This window comes from Nannospalax galili, unplaced genomic scaffold, assembly GCF_000622305.1.
Source record: "Nannospalax galili isolate Female #2095 unplaced genomic scaffold, S.galili_v1.0 scaffold278, whole genome shotgun sequence".
Classification (NCBI taxonomy): domain Eukaryota; kingdom Metazoa; phylum Chordata; class Mammalia; order Rodentia; family Spalacidae; genus Nannospalax; species Nannospalax galili.
This window is the reverse complement of record NW_008347536.1, coordinates 12,693,911-12,710,140: the sequence shown is the minus strand read 5'-3', so window position 1 is coordinate 12,710,140 and position 16,230 is coordinate 12,693,911. Positions and strand designations below refer to the sequence as shown.

Sequence of the window (16,230 nt, the reverse complement as noted above, 5' to 3'; positions counted from 1 at the left end):
AACACATCTTGATGGAAGAGTTCTCTAGCCAGCGAAGGGAGACGTGGCTCATACAGAACCTGAGAAAAGCTGGATTTGGGAGTGGTCAGCCATGCTCTCCTTTACCCTTCTCTGCAGGGTGTACAGATGACCCCCACTGGACATCAAGTCCCTTTCCTGCTTTAGGTGGGCAGCCTGTGCTCCCTGCCCTCATGTTCTCCTTCCCTCTCTACAGGACATCTGTGAGGACCCCCGCCTCTTTGTGGATGGTATCAGCTCCCATGACCTGCACCAGGGCCAGGTGGGCAACTGCTGGTTTGTGGCTGCATGCTCGTCACTCGCCTCTCGAGAGTCGCTCTGGCAAAAGGTGAGGCCTGAGTTGGGTGACTGTAGGGGTTGTTTGAGCAACCCGTGGTTCTTATGGCCTCATAGGTGTGGTGTCTGTGAGGTGGGTGGGGCTTCCTGAAATTCTATGCAGGGATGGGGTGAAAATTACAGTTGGTAGGCTGGCCTTCCCTCACCTGTGAGCTAGGGATCCTCAGGATGGCTCCCAAGGTGATTCTGATGTGTCCCCTCCCCACCAGTGTCCCCAGAGCAGAGAATTTGTGTGAAATGTGCACACTGCCTGTGTCATCCTCTGTGTGGAGACATTACTATCAGCACTCAAGGAACTCCTGCTGGTGACTGCTGTGTGTCCTGGACCAGTTGCTGTCCTTTGGGCCTTAGTTTCTCTAGTCCTTCAGTAGGGCATAGTCTAGACAATCCCTAGTGTCCTGATTCCTAGGTCCATGATGCTGATGCCTTGGGCCAGGGACAAAAGTTTGAAGTTGGAAGAAAGACCACGCCTGCCACTTGGTCCTTTTGTGATAACATTCAACAGGGGAACCTTAAATACAGTACTTAAAGTTTCCATTCTGGGGAGGCTGAAAGGGTTGAGTGGAGGCCACATTCAGAGAGTTACTGCAGAGATTTCAGGAGAGATCAGGTTTTGGTCATGGTCCAGGTCATTGCCTCTTCCCCATCTCTACCCTTCCTGGTCTTCCTGGAAGGGGCTGGCAGCAGTGTAGGAACAAGAGGCTGCTGATGCGCCGGCCTTACCAGTTGGAAGCTATGTGATCGGCTTCAGAGTGGAGTAACTGCCGCTCAGGGAAGTGTGAGAGGAGGGTGTGATGGTGCAGTGCTCCCAGCACTGGGGAGAAGGAAGAAAAGGATCTGGAGTTTAAGGTCATCTTCTGCTACATAGTGAGTTCAAGGCCAGTTTAGGCTGCATGAGACCCTCTCAGAAAGCTATGAGGAAAAAGGAGAGACGCTGTTCTTATAGCTATCCTGGCAGTGTGGCTCCCAGTCAGTGGGGACCACACAGACTTGGATTGAGATAGTTACTATTCCTAAAATGTGGGAGTGTTCTGGGTCAGCGAGATGGCTCAGCTGGTAAAGGCACTTGCTGCCAAGCCTGATTACCTGATTTTGATCCCCTAGACCCACATGGTAGAAGGAGAGAACAGACTCCCACAAGTTGTCCTCTGACTTCTGCATGTGCCCCTCCTCAAATAAATACATTTAGTTATTATTTTATTTTTTTTTTTAAAGAAGCAGGACACAAGTGGGAGAAAGTTTTTCCTTGTCCTCTCAGGCATCTCGCAGCCATCAGAGGGAGCTGTGTGCTCAACCAAAGCTGGGACAGTGGTAGCTGCCCTGCTTTCCTGTCTTCTGGACATGGTGTGACCTCCCAGCCACCCAGTGAGCATCCCTGTTAGGTCTCCGTAGCTATGTGCTGTGGTCCCTTGGTGCCCAGACAGAGCCCACAGTTATGGCCTGTGGGAGGGGGAACCTGTGCTGGGAGGCCACAGAGAATGTGTGGGGTTGGGGAGCAGGACTGTCTGTTGTGGTCCAGAGAGGGTCAGGACTTGAGTGATTTTCTGGGTGGAGGGTTGGTCCATATACTACAGCCTTCAGCCCCCACTCTGAGCCCAGGCCCTTCTATGAGCCTGCACACAGGCACCCCGTGGACCGCCCACCCCACCCTGTAATTGCCTGTTTATTTGTGTCTCCCCTCTAGAGGTGAGCTCCCCAGGGACAAAGCTGGCCCAGCCTGTTCCTTCCTGCTAAGCCTGCTGGGGCCAGCAAGGGGGAGGGCCCTGAAAGTTTGGAGAACATCGAGCATTCCCATATTAGACCCAGTTTAGCCCTGTGACTCCACAGCTGGCCTTGCTGCCCATCTTCCTGAGTCTTTGATGAACTGGAGCCTGGCCAGGGCTAGCTGCAGATTGATAGGAAACTCAGGCCACTGTGACCCCATCCTGGCCTCCCAAGCTGTGCTCTCTGTCTAGCAGGTAGAGGAAGTGGCTCAGAACTCACAGCTGAAGTCCCCTTTATGTCTTCTGCTCGTGGGCAGGCCTATGTCTCCCTCAGGGTTGGTGCTCCAGCCAGGGTGGTCTCTGAGGCTGGTTTCTATGAGCTTCACCCAGGGGAGGCTGGGCAGGGCTGGGTGCTCTGGGCTAATTGCACTCCACCTCTGGGTGCTGCTGTGGTGACAGCCCCTGGGTTGTGCAGAGGCCCTGGGGAGCTCATTACTGTGCTTTACATCCCCTGCTGTCCCCACTGACTGGGCCCTGTTTGTTGTTACCCCTCGTGTTCTGGTCCTGTTGCCCTGCAGGGCCTCCTCTGCCCCACCCTGGTTTTTCCCTAGAAGGGCAGTGGAGGTGGGTGAGCCTGAACTACACCCTACCCCCCTATCCAGTTGTACATTCCCAGTGTTGAGCCTCGGACACAGATGTGTCATTCCTAGAACACACGTGCCCATCCTCTAGGAAGTCACTCTTTTACTCCTAGACCTGGCTTGGTGCTGGTGGGCACAGGATTCAAAGCCAGCCAGACTGGATCTGATTATGCCTGGGTGCCTTGCTACTTGCTAACCTTGGTCTTCAAAGTAAAACTGACTTTCCAGTCCTCAGGGACAAACCCTTGGCATGTAGAAGTTCTCTGTACACTTCCCTCCCTTCTCTGGCTACATAACCCTTTTCTCTGTTCTTCAGGACCCCTCAGCAGCAAGCTTCCCTCTGTTCTGGGATCTCAAGAGGGTTACTATGGCCTTCCCAACTCAATAGCTTGTTCCCTAAGGCAGATAGTGGACTTGAGGTGACCAGGCTCTGTGAACCCACAATCATCAGTATGTGACTGGGTTAAGCACTTACCATCAGGCACAGCTTAGGCCAGATCCAAGGTCCTCTGTGAGCTGGCATCCCCAGTGCCTGGTGCAGCCCCAAGCATGGGACAGGCCACTGCCTGCTCTGAGTGGCCCTGAGCCCAGGAGGAGTCAGCCAGGGCTTCACCTGGAAGAAAGCTTAGAAGTGGTCACAGAGCAGGGCAAACAAGTGACCCCTATGCAGGGCAAGCACCAGCAGGTGGGGGGAATGAGGCATGGGGTTGGCAGTGCCGGACAGGGCTGGAGTGAGGCATGGCACCATCAGGCCAGGCTATCTTTCAGTTTTAGATGTTTCCCAGCTCTCAGGCACTGAGGCAGGAGGATCTTGAGTTAGATGCCCAGCTTGAGCTACTTAGTAAGACCTTGTCTCAAAAAATCGAATGTTTCCCACTCTTGTCTCTTACCATATTATGAGAAGCTCATGACCTCAGTTATGAATTGGTTCACTGAGAACTGGTGGACGGAAGATGTTACCATGCCCTGTGTCCTGAGGACAGATATGAAAACGCACAAAAAGCCCAAATGACTTTCACCACCCAGAGATAGCAGTATTAGAGGGTTCCTGATTTCCTTCTAGTCTGTTTTCTATGGGGGCCAAAGGGCTTCTTGTTGATGCTTACTTTATATTTATATACACTTCTGCAATCACAGATGCTGGTTTAGAGTGGCTTTTCTGTCCTGAGTTCCCCCTCTGTCTAGCCTCAGGGTCTGGTGACTGAGTGGCTTCCACCTCCCTCTTTGCCCACGGGCCACAAACCTGGTCACACAACTCTTCCCTGGCCGCTGGCACCCCTCCCACCTGCCCTATCTGTGAATCTGAATCACATTGGTCACAGAATTCTTCACATTCAGCTTCCTGTAGGATGTCCCCCTCTGCCCAAGAGGGGACTAGGCTCCCAGGTTCTGTGGCCCTGGATCTGCATCAGGAGAAGCTGAGTCCCTGTCCCATCCCTCAGGATCCAAAATCAGATCCTCTTCCCTTGCCTGTGTCTGCACTATGCTCTCTAACAGATGCCAGCTGCCTCAGTCTCAGCCTCTGGCAGTACTGTCCTTGCCAGCCCACTGTGCCGGTTTATTGCCTGGCACAAAGTGCTTGGCAACCTCCAATTTCTCATTCTTTTGGGGATCACTGTATCAGTGAGGTTAATACCTCCCCTTTGCCTTTGACCCCCATTATTCTGGTCGTGTTTCTTGGTCTCCACTTCATCCATCTTTACCTTCAACTACTTGATGTCATATGTATACCTACAACCTCTCTAGAACCCCTCTCTCTAGAAAGCCTCAGTCAATGGACCCATCTCTGTTTCTTCCCAGGGTTCTGAGCCCCTTCCCCACCTACCTTCCTCTTGTCCTTGAGCCTAAGGTCCATCACACCCACTGTTCTCTTGTTCTTGTCATTCATTCATTCATTCATTCATTTATTCATCCATCCATTCATTCATTCATCCATCCATCCATTCAGCACTCAGCATTCCTGCTGAAGTTCACTCAGCATCTGTGAGAGCCTCCCTCAGGGTATATGGTCTAGTTGAGACATCACAGACACAGAACAAGCAAGGTTTAGGGTCTGGTTTGGTGGCAAAGCACCTACCTACCCATGCAAGGCTGGAGATTGCATTCCCAGCATCCTATTCACACACTCACACTCACACATAGACAATCATACACTCTCACTTAGTCATACTCACACTCATGACACGTACTCTCAAACTCTTAAGTAAACATACAAGTAAAAGTTAGGCTGACAAGATGACTCAGTGGATAAAGGTGCTTGCTACCAAGTCTAACAACTTGAGGTCAGTCCTGGAATCCACATAGTGGAAGAGAGCCAATACCCAAAAGATGTCTTCTGACCTCCATATGTACACTGTGCCTTGAGTATACACATTTAATAAGTAAATATAATTTAAAGAATTTTTTTTGGTCTTTCTGAGACAGGGTCTCCCTGTAGTCCCAGCTGGCCTGGAACTCACTATGTAGACCAGGATGGCCTTGAACTCACAGAGATCTGCCTGCCTCTGCCTCCCGAGGGCTGGGATTAAAGGCATGAGCCACCACGCCTGGCTAATTTAAAGAATTTTTTAAAATCAAAATTTAATGCTGGGAAGCATAGAAGTTCTTCCTCATGAAGGAAGTAGAGCTCCCCTAATAAGAGCTCTCAGCCAAATTTCTCCCTGCCCCAGTTCCTTCAGCTACAGAGCAGAAAGTCCATGCCAGGCAGCCTGACTTCATCTGTCACCATGCAGTTTTCTGGAATTGCTGCCAATGACCCCCCAGAACTTACCCCAGGACTTGAGATGGCTTCATCTATTTTTCTCAGTGCTGAGAACTGAACCCAGGCCCTCCCTCACCCATGCTAGGTGATGGCTGTCCCACTGAGCTCCTTCCCTAGCCTGTAATCTCAGTCACTTGGGAAACTGAGGCTCGAAGATTGTGAACTTGAGGCCAGTGTGAGCAACTTACTGAGATTCTGCCTCAAACTAATAGAAACAGGTCTAGGAGGTGAAGCTCAGTGGTAGAGGCCCTGAATTCAATTTCCAGTATTACAAAAACAAACAGTCCTAAACAAAAACAGCCTGGCATACCTGGCTCATGCCTGTAATCCCAGCACTTGGGAGGCTGAGGCAGGAGGATTGCTGGGAGTTCAGGGTAGTCTTGGTGGTTACAGAGTGAGACCCTGACTCAAAACAGCAACAAACAAGCAAAATAATGAGCCCTGTGCCCTTCATGAGCCTATGGACTCACTTGGCTTCCATCTGCAATGGACTATGCTTGTGGTCCTCTAGACCTTTCAGATTGTTTTCGGTTATCTCTCCTTGCCCGGTGCCTGGGTCCTGTTTCCTAGGTGTGGCATGCTGTGACAGCATCGCTCCCTCCTCACCACCCAAATGCACTCATAGGCTCCAGTTCTGTTCTCTGTCCATATATATTAGCTGGGCTCCTGCCTCCCACCAGCACTGGGGATGCAGTTCTCCAGATTCTTCCCCAACCTCAAGTCTGCTGGGGGAGGGGGAGGATCAGTGCTGGTGGGATGGCCACTAGGATTTTGGTAGACGTGAGAGCAGGGCCTGTGGTGCACTGTTGATGTGAGGTTATGAGGCTTGAGACCTGTGGGTTCAGAAGGGAGGTAGTAGCAGGGCTGGGTGCTGGTCATGGGAAAGGAGGGAGAGATGCCCAGGTCATGGGAAACAGAACAGACAGGACTTGGCAGGTGGGTTTGAGAGTGTGAGGGGAGGAGGAGGCAAGGATGGTCCCAAGCTGGCTTGAATGACTCCGATGACATGGGTCTCTCTGGTCCTGCCTTCTTCCCTCCCTCTGGGGGTCTTCAGGCACCTCCATGTGTCTGTGTTCCCCACTTCCCTCCCAACAGCAATATGGAGCACTCCTTCCATCACAAACAAGCCAGCTTCCAGCCCTGCCACCACTACTGTAGTCAAGGTGGTTGCCACAGCAGTTGACATCAGTGCTCTCGTCCCCGAGGAGCCTGTCACCCTCCTGCCTGCCTACAGCACCTGCATCCCTACTTCTGCCAGGATCAGAGAGGAGGCAGTTGGGCACACACACCCCTCATGTAGACCCCATTCTGAGAACTGGGTGGAGCCGAGAAGAGCCAGTGGCAGCAAGGGGAGGACACCAGGGGAGGTTGAAGGGGAGGAGGGCCTTCTGGTGGCCTTGTCTTCTGCCATCTGAGGCTCTACACATTTGGCTCCTTGACGTTGGTGGAGAGGAGGCGGTGGCAACAGCTGTAGCACTTGGGCCATGGCAGAGGATGGGCCACAGCAACAGCAGCTGGACATGCCGTTGGTCCTGGACCAGGACCTGACTAAGCAGATGCGGCTTCGTGTGGAGAGCCTAAAACAGCGAGGGGAGAAGCGGCAGGATGGTGAAAAGCTTCTCCGGCCAGCTGAGTCTGTGTACCGCCTCAACTTCATCCAGCAGCAGAAACTACAATTTGAGCGCTGGAATGTAGTGCTGGACAAGCCGGGCAAGGTCACCATCACCGGCACCTCTCAGAACTGGACGCCTGACCTCACCAACCTCATGACACGTCAACTGCTGGACCCTGCTGCCGTCTTCTGGCGCAAAGAGGACTCCGACGCCATGGATTGGAATGAGGCCGACGCCCTGGAGTTTGGGGAGCGCCTGTCTGACTTGGCCAAGATTCGTAAGGTCATGTACTTCCTCATCACCTTTGGCGAGGGTGTGGAGCCTGCCGACCTCAAGGCCTCTGTGGTGTTTAACCAGCTCTGATTAGCCCAGGCTGCCCTTCCTCTGGCCTACCACTCTCTCCCCTGGCTGGACCTTTTCCCTTTCATGTGTTTTGGGGACACTCTTCTAGCTGCTCCATCTATACTCAGCTTGGCCAGAGGCCCCCTGAGTCCTACATCTCCTTTTCCCTGGTGTTAGCATTCCGGCTCACAGGGACAGTCTATGGCTCCGTAGTCTAGAAAGCTGGTCGCCACCACTGCTGCTGTAGACCATAGAGGCCTGCCGAGGCCACATGGACAGATGGATGGGCCTTGGACACCTGCCATCTCTGTTTCATCATGGTGGAGAGAGAGAGCACGATTGAGAGCTGAAGAGTGCAACCAAGAGATCCAAACTACCAGCCACCCTATTTTCTGCAGGGACAGGAAGACTGAGATGTGACAGAAGCTGCCTTCTGGGGAACCCAGCAAGCAGGCATTTGCCCCTACTAGCCAAAGCTGGCATCAGAAGGTGAACACCCAGTGGTACTCTGGCAGTGGAAGGTGCTGTTCCCAGCATTGGCACCAGCTTGCTGTGTCCTTAGGCCCTCAAGACACGGGGCAGGATGGCAGCGGGGGTTGGTTTGACTAGTGGAGAATGACTGGTTCCTCAGGTCTAGCCCAGGTTCCTGTGAAGTGAACGGATATTATATAAAGTCACACAGAGTGCTAACTACCCACATACATACATATATATTAAGATAGAGCATGCTGTATTTACATGAATGCATGCCAGAAGGCTATTCTTGGCCAGGAATAAGTTGAGTTTTACTTTACCTATTGAGCAGTTGGTACTGTTTTACCAGCTGGTGTGGGTGACCCTGAGTGAACTTTTTTGGTGCAGGACTTTCTGAGCTGAGAGACTGAGTCTTGTATGGTGAAGCAGGGAACAGGATTAGAAGGGTCCAGAACTCCAAGCTGGGGACCTTGGTGTCTGCTGGAAAGACAGGCCTTTGCAGCTCGCTGGTCAGGGACACAAGTGTTATGTCCTGTCATCATCTCTTGGGGCCCTTCCTGGCTGCTCTATGAGAGCTGAGGTTCACGGGCAAGGTCTGGGGGCAGTGATGATGCCTGTTGTCTGAAGTGGGCTAGAGGTGTCAGGGTGTGATGCATAACAGTGGCCTCTGAGTTCATTCAGGGCAACCCACTCACCAAACTGACAGGGAAACTGAGGCACAGTTATCAGTAGATTCAGTCTTACCCTAAGCCTCCTTCCCCTTCATACTACATAGGCAAGAGCCTCTTTTTGAGGAGGGGCCTGACCTCAGCAGTGCCCCAGCACCCGTCTCAAAGCCAGCCAGCCCTGTTTCGGACACAGATATGAGGGAAGAGCTGTGGGGGGGTGGGGGGTGGCTGCCAGGAGGGCAAGCCCCAGCTCAGAGTCAGGATTCTGTGGGGAAGAGGTAGGCCGTGGTGCTGGTCTTTTGTGCTCATGGCTTTGCTCTATAATGTGCTTAGAGAAAGCGCTGGCCAGTGCCTGTGGCCACGGCTGCCTGGCTCTGCTGACTGCTAGGAAGTCAGATCTAGACGGGCTCTACCCTTCTGCCTCTCTGCCTGACCTCACCCTACAGCTCTTGAGACCCTTTTGGTTCACACTGCCTGTTCCTCAGCACTGCTCAAATCTGTCTCAAGTACCTTTGCTGTGCCTGTCATGCATCTCCAATAAAGGCTGTATGTCCTTACCTCTAGTGTGGTGTGTGTTGTTTGTTGCCAGCTGACATCTTTAGGAACTATCTCCTCCCAGACCCTTGCAATCTAAGCACTCCCACCCTGCTGGTCTTCAGGACGAGGCTGGGAGGCCAGGTCCCATATCACCTGTCTCCAGTCACCTGGCTGTCCTACAGGTACCAGTGTAACCTGTGGAATGTGGAAGGGTGAGCAGAGACCATGCTTGGGGCAGGGCATATGGACCATGGGAGTGACTGAGGAATGGGTGGACAGCCTGACCCTAGTTTTAGTCCAGCTTGGGTCACTGCATGGCTCTGTGTCTGCTAGAAGCTCTTGACCCTCTCCCTGCCTTGACTTTCCAGAGGGAGTCCCTGGGTCTGTACCATCCCTTTCAGCCCTGGGATTATGAAATCTGTGACTGTCTAAAACTGATCTTGGCATTGAGGTAGCCATGGGCGATGCCACTGTAGAGCCCATTGAGCTTTCTTAACCCTGCCCCATCATCTTCCACACTCATCCATTTTTGGAATAGGGATAACTGAGTCCCAGGAGACCTTCTGACCAAGGAACAAAGGGCTGGACTGGCGTACGTGAAACAAGCTCTGAGCCCTTTGGCCTTTGCTCTCACAGCTGTGACCTCTTGTGATGAGCTAGGGAGATGTATTCCGCTACTCCATCTGAGGGCCCAGGCATATTAGAATGGTTTCCTCCAGCCCCATGAACCCATGGCTTACACATGCCCCTGGCTTCAGAGTGCCAAAGAATCTCCCACCCCTACTTCTCCAGAGCTCCCCTCACAGCGACTACCGCCACCCTGCCTCCACTCACAGCATCCAGAGACCCTTCCCAGTGCCTCCTCCCCATGGCTCAGAACCTTTGTGTTTCCACCTGCCCCTCGCTGCCTCTGTCCATTGTCCCCAGCCAACCCCAGAGGGGCAAAGTCCAGGAGAGGAATCTAGCCTTCAGGCCTTGTGAGCTGCCGTAGCCTAGCTCTGTCCCAGAGTGCACACAGCGGAAGTGACTCATTTGCCATGGAAGCTTTGGAGTGACTTCTAGAGCCTCTGTCTCCTGGAGAGCCAGTGTCTGTAACCATAAAGGCTCATTCTGCCACCAGCTTCTTGGCTCCAGGTAGCCTCGCTGGGTCTGTCAGTCAATGATGCCTCCCTTATAGGGAGGCTGAATGAAGAATGTTAGTAAAGCTAGATAGCACCTTGGAAAGGCAGCTGCTTCCACTGGCCCTTTGTTATGGTCCCAGTGACTCCCACTGCCATTTTGAGAGCTTAAGAGTCCTATTTACTGAACAGGGACTTAAGGTTCAGAGGGGTAAAGAGAGTTGCCTGAGGCAGCACAGCAGGCCAGTGATGACGGCAGCAGGAGATGCAGGCTGGAGGGGTAAACAGGTGCCAGGCCAGGCTCTGTGATTACAGAGAATGGTAATGAGGTGAGTTCTCCACTGTAACCAGGCTCAGATGGCCCAGCTAGGTAACCTCTGACCCTCACATTCTGGGTGACTAGAGTGGAGGCTCAGAGCTCTCCTGCCTCTGAGCAGGAGTTGGTTGCTGTGGCCCTGACAGTGTGGACCATCTTGAGCCCTGGGCTCTACTCTCACAGGGATGTGGGGGTGCCACAGGACTTTCTGACCTCATCCAGTCTCCATAGCTGAAACCTGGGGAATTTGAGGCCTGTGGAATAAAAAACTAAGACTTGCAGGGGCCTTCTAGGTTTGAGACTCAAAACGGCCTATGCTTCATCCCACCCAGCTGTGGTGACATGGAATCTCCCTGTAGTCCCCTCCTCACAGGCCTGTCAGGGTTGCTCAGAAATGCCTTAAGCTAGCTAGCCCCTGGGGTCAGGCAGAAGTCTGAATATCTCTCCCCTCTCCCCCCTTCTGCACACTCAATTTCATAACTCACTCATGTTCACAAGCAAATCCTGGACAGTGCCATCTTCCCTTGGTTCTTGACCCCCCAGCCCAGCCTAGAAAGGATCTGCTGCTGCCCCAGGGGGGACTCCAGCCAGGCACTTGGGTCTGAGCAGGAGTTTCCAGGACACCCAACAACAGGTGCATTTTGGTGCATCCAGCAGGGCCCTCCTCTGGTGAACACTGTATAGGGATCCCACCCAGAGCCAGTGAAAGCTCTACATTCCAAAATGTTCTAAACCTCCAAATCTTGGCATCATGTCAGTGCTTAAAAGGGTTCAGATTTTGTATTTTAGATTTTCAAACTACAGCTGCTTGACTAGAATCATTAAATACCCAGTAAGAGTTCTACTTTCCAATCTGTGCCACAAAGACGCACACAGTTTGCAGTTTAAAAGAGCTTCAAACAGAAGTCCATAATAACTACAGGCTGATTGCCCTTCCTTCTTTTCATTTCCCCTGCAATTTATTTTCTGAAGAAACTGGGTCATTTATTGTGTGTGTTTGCCACTGGCTGGATTTTGTTGGCTGCATCCTTGTGGGTGTGTTTGACATCTTCTGTGTCCTGCATTTTCTGTAACCCAAAATTTGATCCCAGAGGCTTGATGAGGTTCAGGACAATTTTTACATACAGGAGTCACATCTTATTTGCTTGTCTTTTTTTTCATGATGTGAAGTGATCATCAAATAAATGTATTATGCAGTTTTGAGACAGGGTCTCTTGTATCTAAGGTCAGCCTCGAACACTCCATATGTAGCTGAATGGGAATTTCTGGTTATCCTGCCTCCACCTAAGTGCTGATAGTGTAGCCGCGCTGTATCACATTTGCTTTATTCAGGGCTGTGGCGCCCACCCAGAGCTTCTTACATGCTAGACAAGCACTGTACCAATGAAGCCACATCCCTAGACCTTATTAGTTCTTTGTGGCAGGGTCTAACTAGCCCAGACAGGTCTCGAATTCTCAATCCTCCTGCCTCAACCCCCTAAGTACTGGGATCACAGGTATGCACCATCACACCTGGCGTCTGTCAATCATGGGTTCAAAATAAAGGTGATCCAATAGTATCCATTCTTCCTCTTTTATTACTTAGAATTTATTTCCAAATAGAGACTCCCTTTCCCCATTGTTCGGTTGGCCTCTGGTATATCTGGCATAACAGAGAGGGTCAGTGTTTCATTCTTTCCCTTAAATTTCCTATTTCAAGAAGTGAATTGATTCCCTGTTTTCCTCCACTAGTACTGTTTTATATCTCTACGACTTCATGAAGTTGAACATACTATGTTTAACTCATCATTAGACCCATTCAGGTGGGTCTGTCTGTGGCCAGCTGAATCTTTTGGTGGCCTACCTGGGCAGGCTGGGGGCATCCTTGACTTATAGCATAACTGGATGTGGTATGTGGACAGATAGCAGTGTACCCACACCTCTTGGACTTTCTCCTTAATCTCTCATTACCCAGCAGGAAGCAGGGAGGCTGGGGATGAGAAGGCTAGTGTGGAGCCCATCCCACACCAAGTCCAATGGCTATGATGCTGGAGGGGAAATTGAGGCCCCTGGGGATCCCACCTCTGGGTCTCCGGCCCTAGAGCCTCATTAGCTGCTTCTTGAGCCACAGTGGGCTCAAGGCCAAACCCCGAGTTTCACTAATGATTCTCACAGGTCTTGGCATACCTGCCCCACACCCTTCGAGGGCTCCTCCTCCCTCCCCTTTCAGTCCAGAGCACCTAGTGCAGGGTGTCTGGGGAGGAGGCAGCAAGGCAGTGGGCCAGACCTTTGGGAGTGGCTCTGTACTTTTGGGTAACTTCTCTGGACCTCAGTCTTCCCATCTGTGTAGTGGGATGACCCTACACTACACAGGGCCCAATTTTGACCTAGTGTTGTGTCTTGAAAGCAAAGTGGGGAGGCAGTACAAGGAGTTGGGGCAGAGGCCAACCTAGTAGTTTTTATTTAAAAGGGTCACAGAGTTGATCAAAGACAGAGGTAAGGAGTAGAGGAAAGGAGGCATCTGGTGATATTGAACTATGCCAGACCTGGGGCCAAGTTGCAAAGCCCAGGTTGGAGTCCTACCTGTGGCAGCCTCTACCAGCAACTTCCCAGAGCATGGACTGCATAGGGTCATGAGGCAAGGGCACTCAGTAAAAAGCCGACCTCTGCCTGGTACTTCACGGGGCTTCTTGCAGAAGAGTGACAGTAGTCCCTCTTCCCAGAGCTGGCATTTTCATTTTCTTGGTCTCTGGTGTCCCACCAGGGAGTACTTTCCTTTGCCAGTGCTCTCACTGATGGTGTGAAGTGTGTAAACAACATGTCCCTAATGACCATAGAGGTGGAGGCTCATGCTGGCACGGAGACTCACGCTGGAATAGCCTCTCAGTTTAAGGCTGCAGCTGTGTGCTGGCCCAGCCTGTGTGCTTGGGAGCTGCTGTCTGGACCGAAGTGACTGTCTTCTAGAAGGAGCTGCTTATGCTCCATCTGAGGCTCAGCCAATCTTGGTCTATACCCAGCAGGGTTAACTGGTAACTCTGCCATGGAGGGGTGGTGTGTTCCCCCTTCCCTGCCCAGAACTGCTTCCCACTCGAGGGTAATCCCTCCTCTCCCTTCCCTTCATGCCCTGTGTGCCCCCTTGTGCCTACCTCTCCCACCAGACTGAGGGCTTCTTGAGGGCAGGGACCACACCTGGTTCATTTGGCCAACAGTGGTCCATCTTGTTAAAGAACTCATTCTCTGTAAACACATGAGCCTGTGTTTGAAGGCTGGCCTCAAACCCAGATTTACCTTCCTCCAAAAAATATGTATTGTTCTTTTTCTAGCTCTGTGACCCTGGATAAATGACTTGCCCTCTCTGAGCCTTAATTTTTCTCAGTTATCAAGCTAGGACAGAGAATAGCTATCTCCTCATGAAGACGTTATGAGAATTACATCGACATAATCCATGGCAAGCCCAGGCCCTGGCATTTGCAAGATGCCCCATAAATAATAGCCATTAGAGTCTAACCCATGTATGTGAATTTATTCATTTAGTCAACACATATGCAACACTTATGCACCTTGGCTGGGCAGGCATAAAGTAAATAGCCTTACCTTTAGAGAAATGACCTTCCAAAGGTAGTGTCAGACCTTGAACACAGTGTCACACAGGCATTTTCTAGATTAACTCAGTAAAAGTAAGGCTTTCAGAGAAGTATCTGGTGTTGAAGCTGATGGGTAGGGGTCCTGGCTTGGTCTAGAGTCAAGGAGGACTTCTGGAGGAGGAGAGTGGCCACTGAAGAGGAAGAAGGATAGGGATGAGCGCCTGTCCAGAAAGTAGGAGCTGGGCTGAGCTGGGTTGGGCTGAGCTGGGTTGGGCTGGGCTGGGCTGGGCTGGGCTGGGCTGGGCTGAGCTGGGCTGGCTATAGGATTAAGTCTTGGAGGATGGGGGGCACATTAGGGAAGTGACATCATTTTTGTTGGTTTGTTGCTATGTGGAAGCCAAGATGGATATGGATGTCAATACTGTTACAGTGTCCTGGGACCAGAGATGATGAGGGGGACCAAGGTGGGACTGGTGGGAGGTCAGAGGCAGGAAGGAGCTGGGAGTACCTGCTTATTGGAGAGAGGGATAGTCTGGCATGGCTGTGGGCTTCCAGCTAGGGCTGGCCTGGGTAGTTAGGGGTAGAAGGATGTGGAGGGAGGCTCGAGGAAAGGAGAAAGGCTGTGGGATCTTTGAGCACTAGGACTGAAGGGAGCCCAAGAGAGTCTCTGGATTCCCAAGGACATGAGAACCGAGTGATGGGGTGGCACTCATGCCCCCCCTTTTTTCCACACAGGTCATCCCGGACTGGAAGGAGCAAGAATGGGACCCAGAGAAGCCCGACATCTATGCCGGCATCTTCCATTTCCATTTCTGGCGCTTTGGGGAATGGGTGGACGTGGTCATCGATGATCGCCTGCCCACAGTCAACAACCAGCTAATCTACTGCCACTCCAACTCCCGCAACGAGTTCTGGTGTGCCCTGGTGGAGAAGGCCTATGCCAAGTAGGTGTGGCTGTGGCCAGGTGGGTTGACCAGGCTGGGGTCACCAGACTGGGGTTGCCAGGCTGGGATGGCCAGGTGGGGTGACCAGGTTGAGTTGCCAGGCTAGTGTGGGTCTGCCTTTAGTGAAGAATTCAGACATAGAGAAGTGAAGGTCTAGTGCCTAGACACACAGCATGATCAGAGCCCAGGCCCAAGACCTTGCCAGCTGGGTGGGTGCTGGGTCTGTGCTGGGTGGGGTGTAGGTCTAGACCCTGTGAGGGGAAGAACTGGCATCTTCTGGAGAGAGGAGAAGATGGGGACCCAGGCAGGTGTTCTGAGCCCCTGGATGCAGGACTGATCCTCATGTTCACAACAGTGGATCTTGACCTCAGGTACACACTGCCAAGCCCCTGGGGGCCTTTGCTGGGATGTAGCTCCTGAAATCTGGCCTAGATGGTAGATGGTTGGCCAGATGCCTATATTCCTGTTTGTAGGCCTTTCTCCTACATCCACTCATCTATCTATCTGTCTGATTGTCCATCTATTCCTTCTTTGCTGACCTCTCCTGTGTGCTATGCCCTATGTTCCCAGAGTCCAGCTAGGGCCTGGCACAGAGCAATATTTGTGGAGCACTGGAAGGTTTGGGGTCAGGAGTGCCAGCAAGTTCCAGCTAGCTTGGGAGGAGCCTCTCTCTGGGTCTTCCTTCCCAAGCATACTCAGGCCCTCACAGGATATGTGTGTATAAGGGGGTAAGAGGGTAGTAGGGAGTATGAAAGGAAGCACAGGAGTTTAAGAGCCTGCATGGAAGAAAAGGAAAGGAACGACAGAACAGCACAGACAAGCCCAAGAAAACACAGCATGCTCCCTGGTGGCCAGTGGTCCCCACCACTCTTCATGCTGGCTTCTCCCTCAGAAGGACTCTGGCCCAGGGCCTCCTGCAGGCCAGGCAAGTGCTCTACTACGGAGCTACATTCCCAGCCCTTGGTTTAGTTTTCTAATAAAGTTTTAGAAATTTAGATTTAAAAAAAAATATTTTATTTTTATTTTATGTGTATGCGTATATTGCCTGCATGTAGGTAAGTCACCTGTGTCGTGCAATGCCCACAGAGGACAGAAGAGGCCATCGGATCCTCTGAAACTGGAGTTATAGACAATTGTTAGCTGCCATGTGGGTGCTGGGATTCAAACCCGGGTCTTCTGCAAGAACAGTCAGTGTT

General features: G+C 51.9%; 2 protein-coding genes across 2 annotated transcripts in view; both read left to right on the top strand.

Annotated features, from left to right (window-relative positions):
* Positions 1–16,230, top strand: part of Capn5 (calpain 5) — a 56,439-nt gene that overhangs the window by 26,191 nt on the left and 14,018 nt on the right. Inside the window, exons 3-4 of the mRNA XM_008844214.2 lie at positions 215–346; positions 14,826–15,034. Of these exons, the coding sequence (XP_008842436.1) occupies positions 215–346; positions 14,826–15,034 (341 nt within the window). The remainder of the gene's footprint in view (positions 1–214; positions 347–14,825; positions 15,035–16,230) is intronic.
* Omp (olfactory marker protein) lies at positions 215–9,113 on the top strand. The gene is made up of 2 exons (XM_017800893.2): positions 215–346; positions 6,555–9,113. The coding sequence occupies exon 2, from the start codon at positions 6,944–6,946 to the stop codon at positions 7,433–7,435; it is 492 nt and encodes a 163-aa protein (XP_017656382.1). The 5' UTR covers positions 215–346; positions 6,555–6,943; the 3' UTR covers positions 7,436–9,113.

Bases quoted from the DNA above. Each gene is read 5' to 3' on its own strand.
- Omp (XM_017800893.2), top strand. From the start codon at position 6,944: ATGGCAGAGGATGGGCCACAGCAACAGCAGCTGGACATGCCGTTGGTC.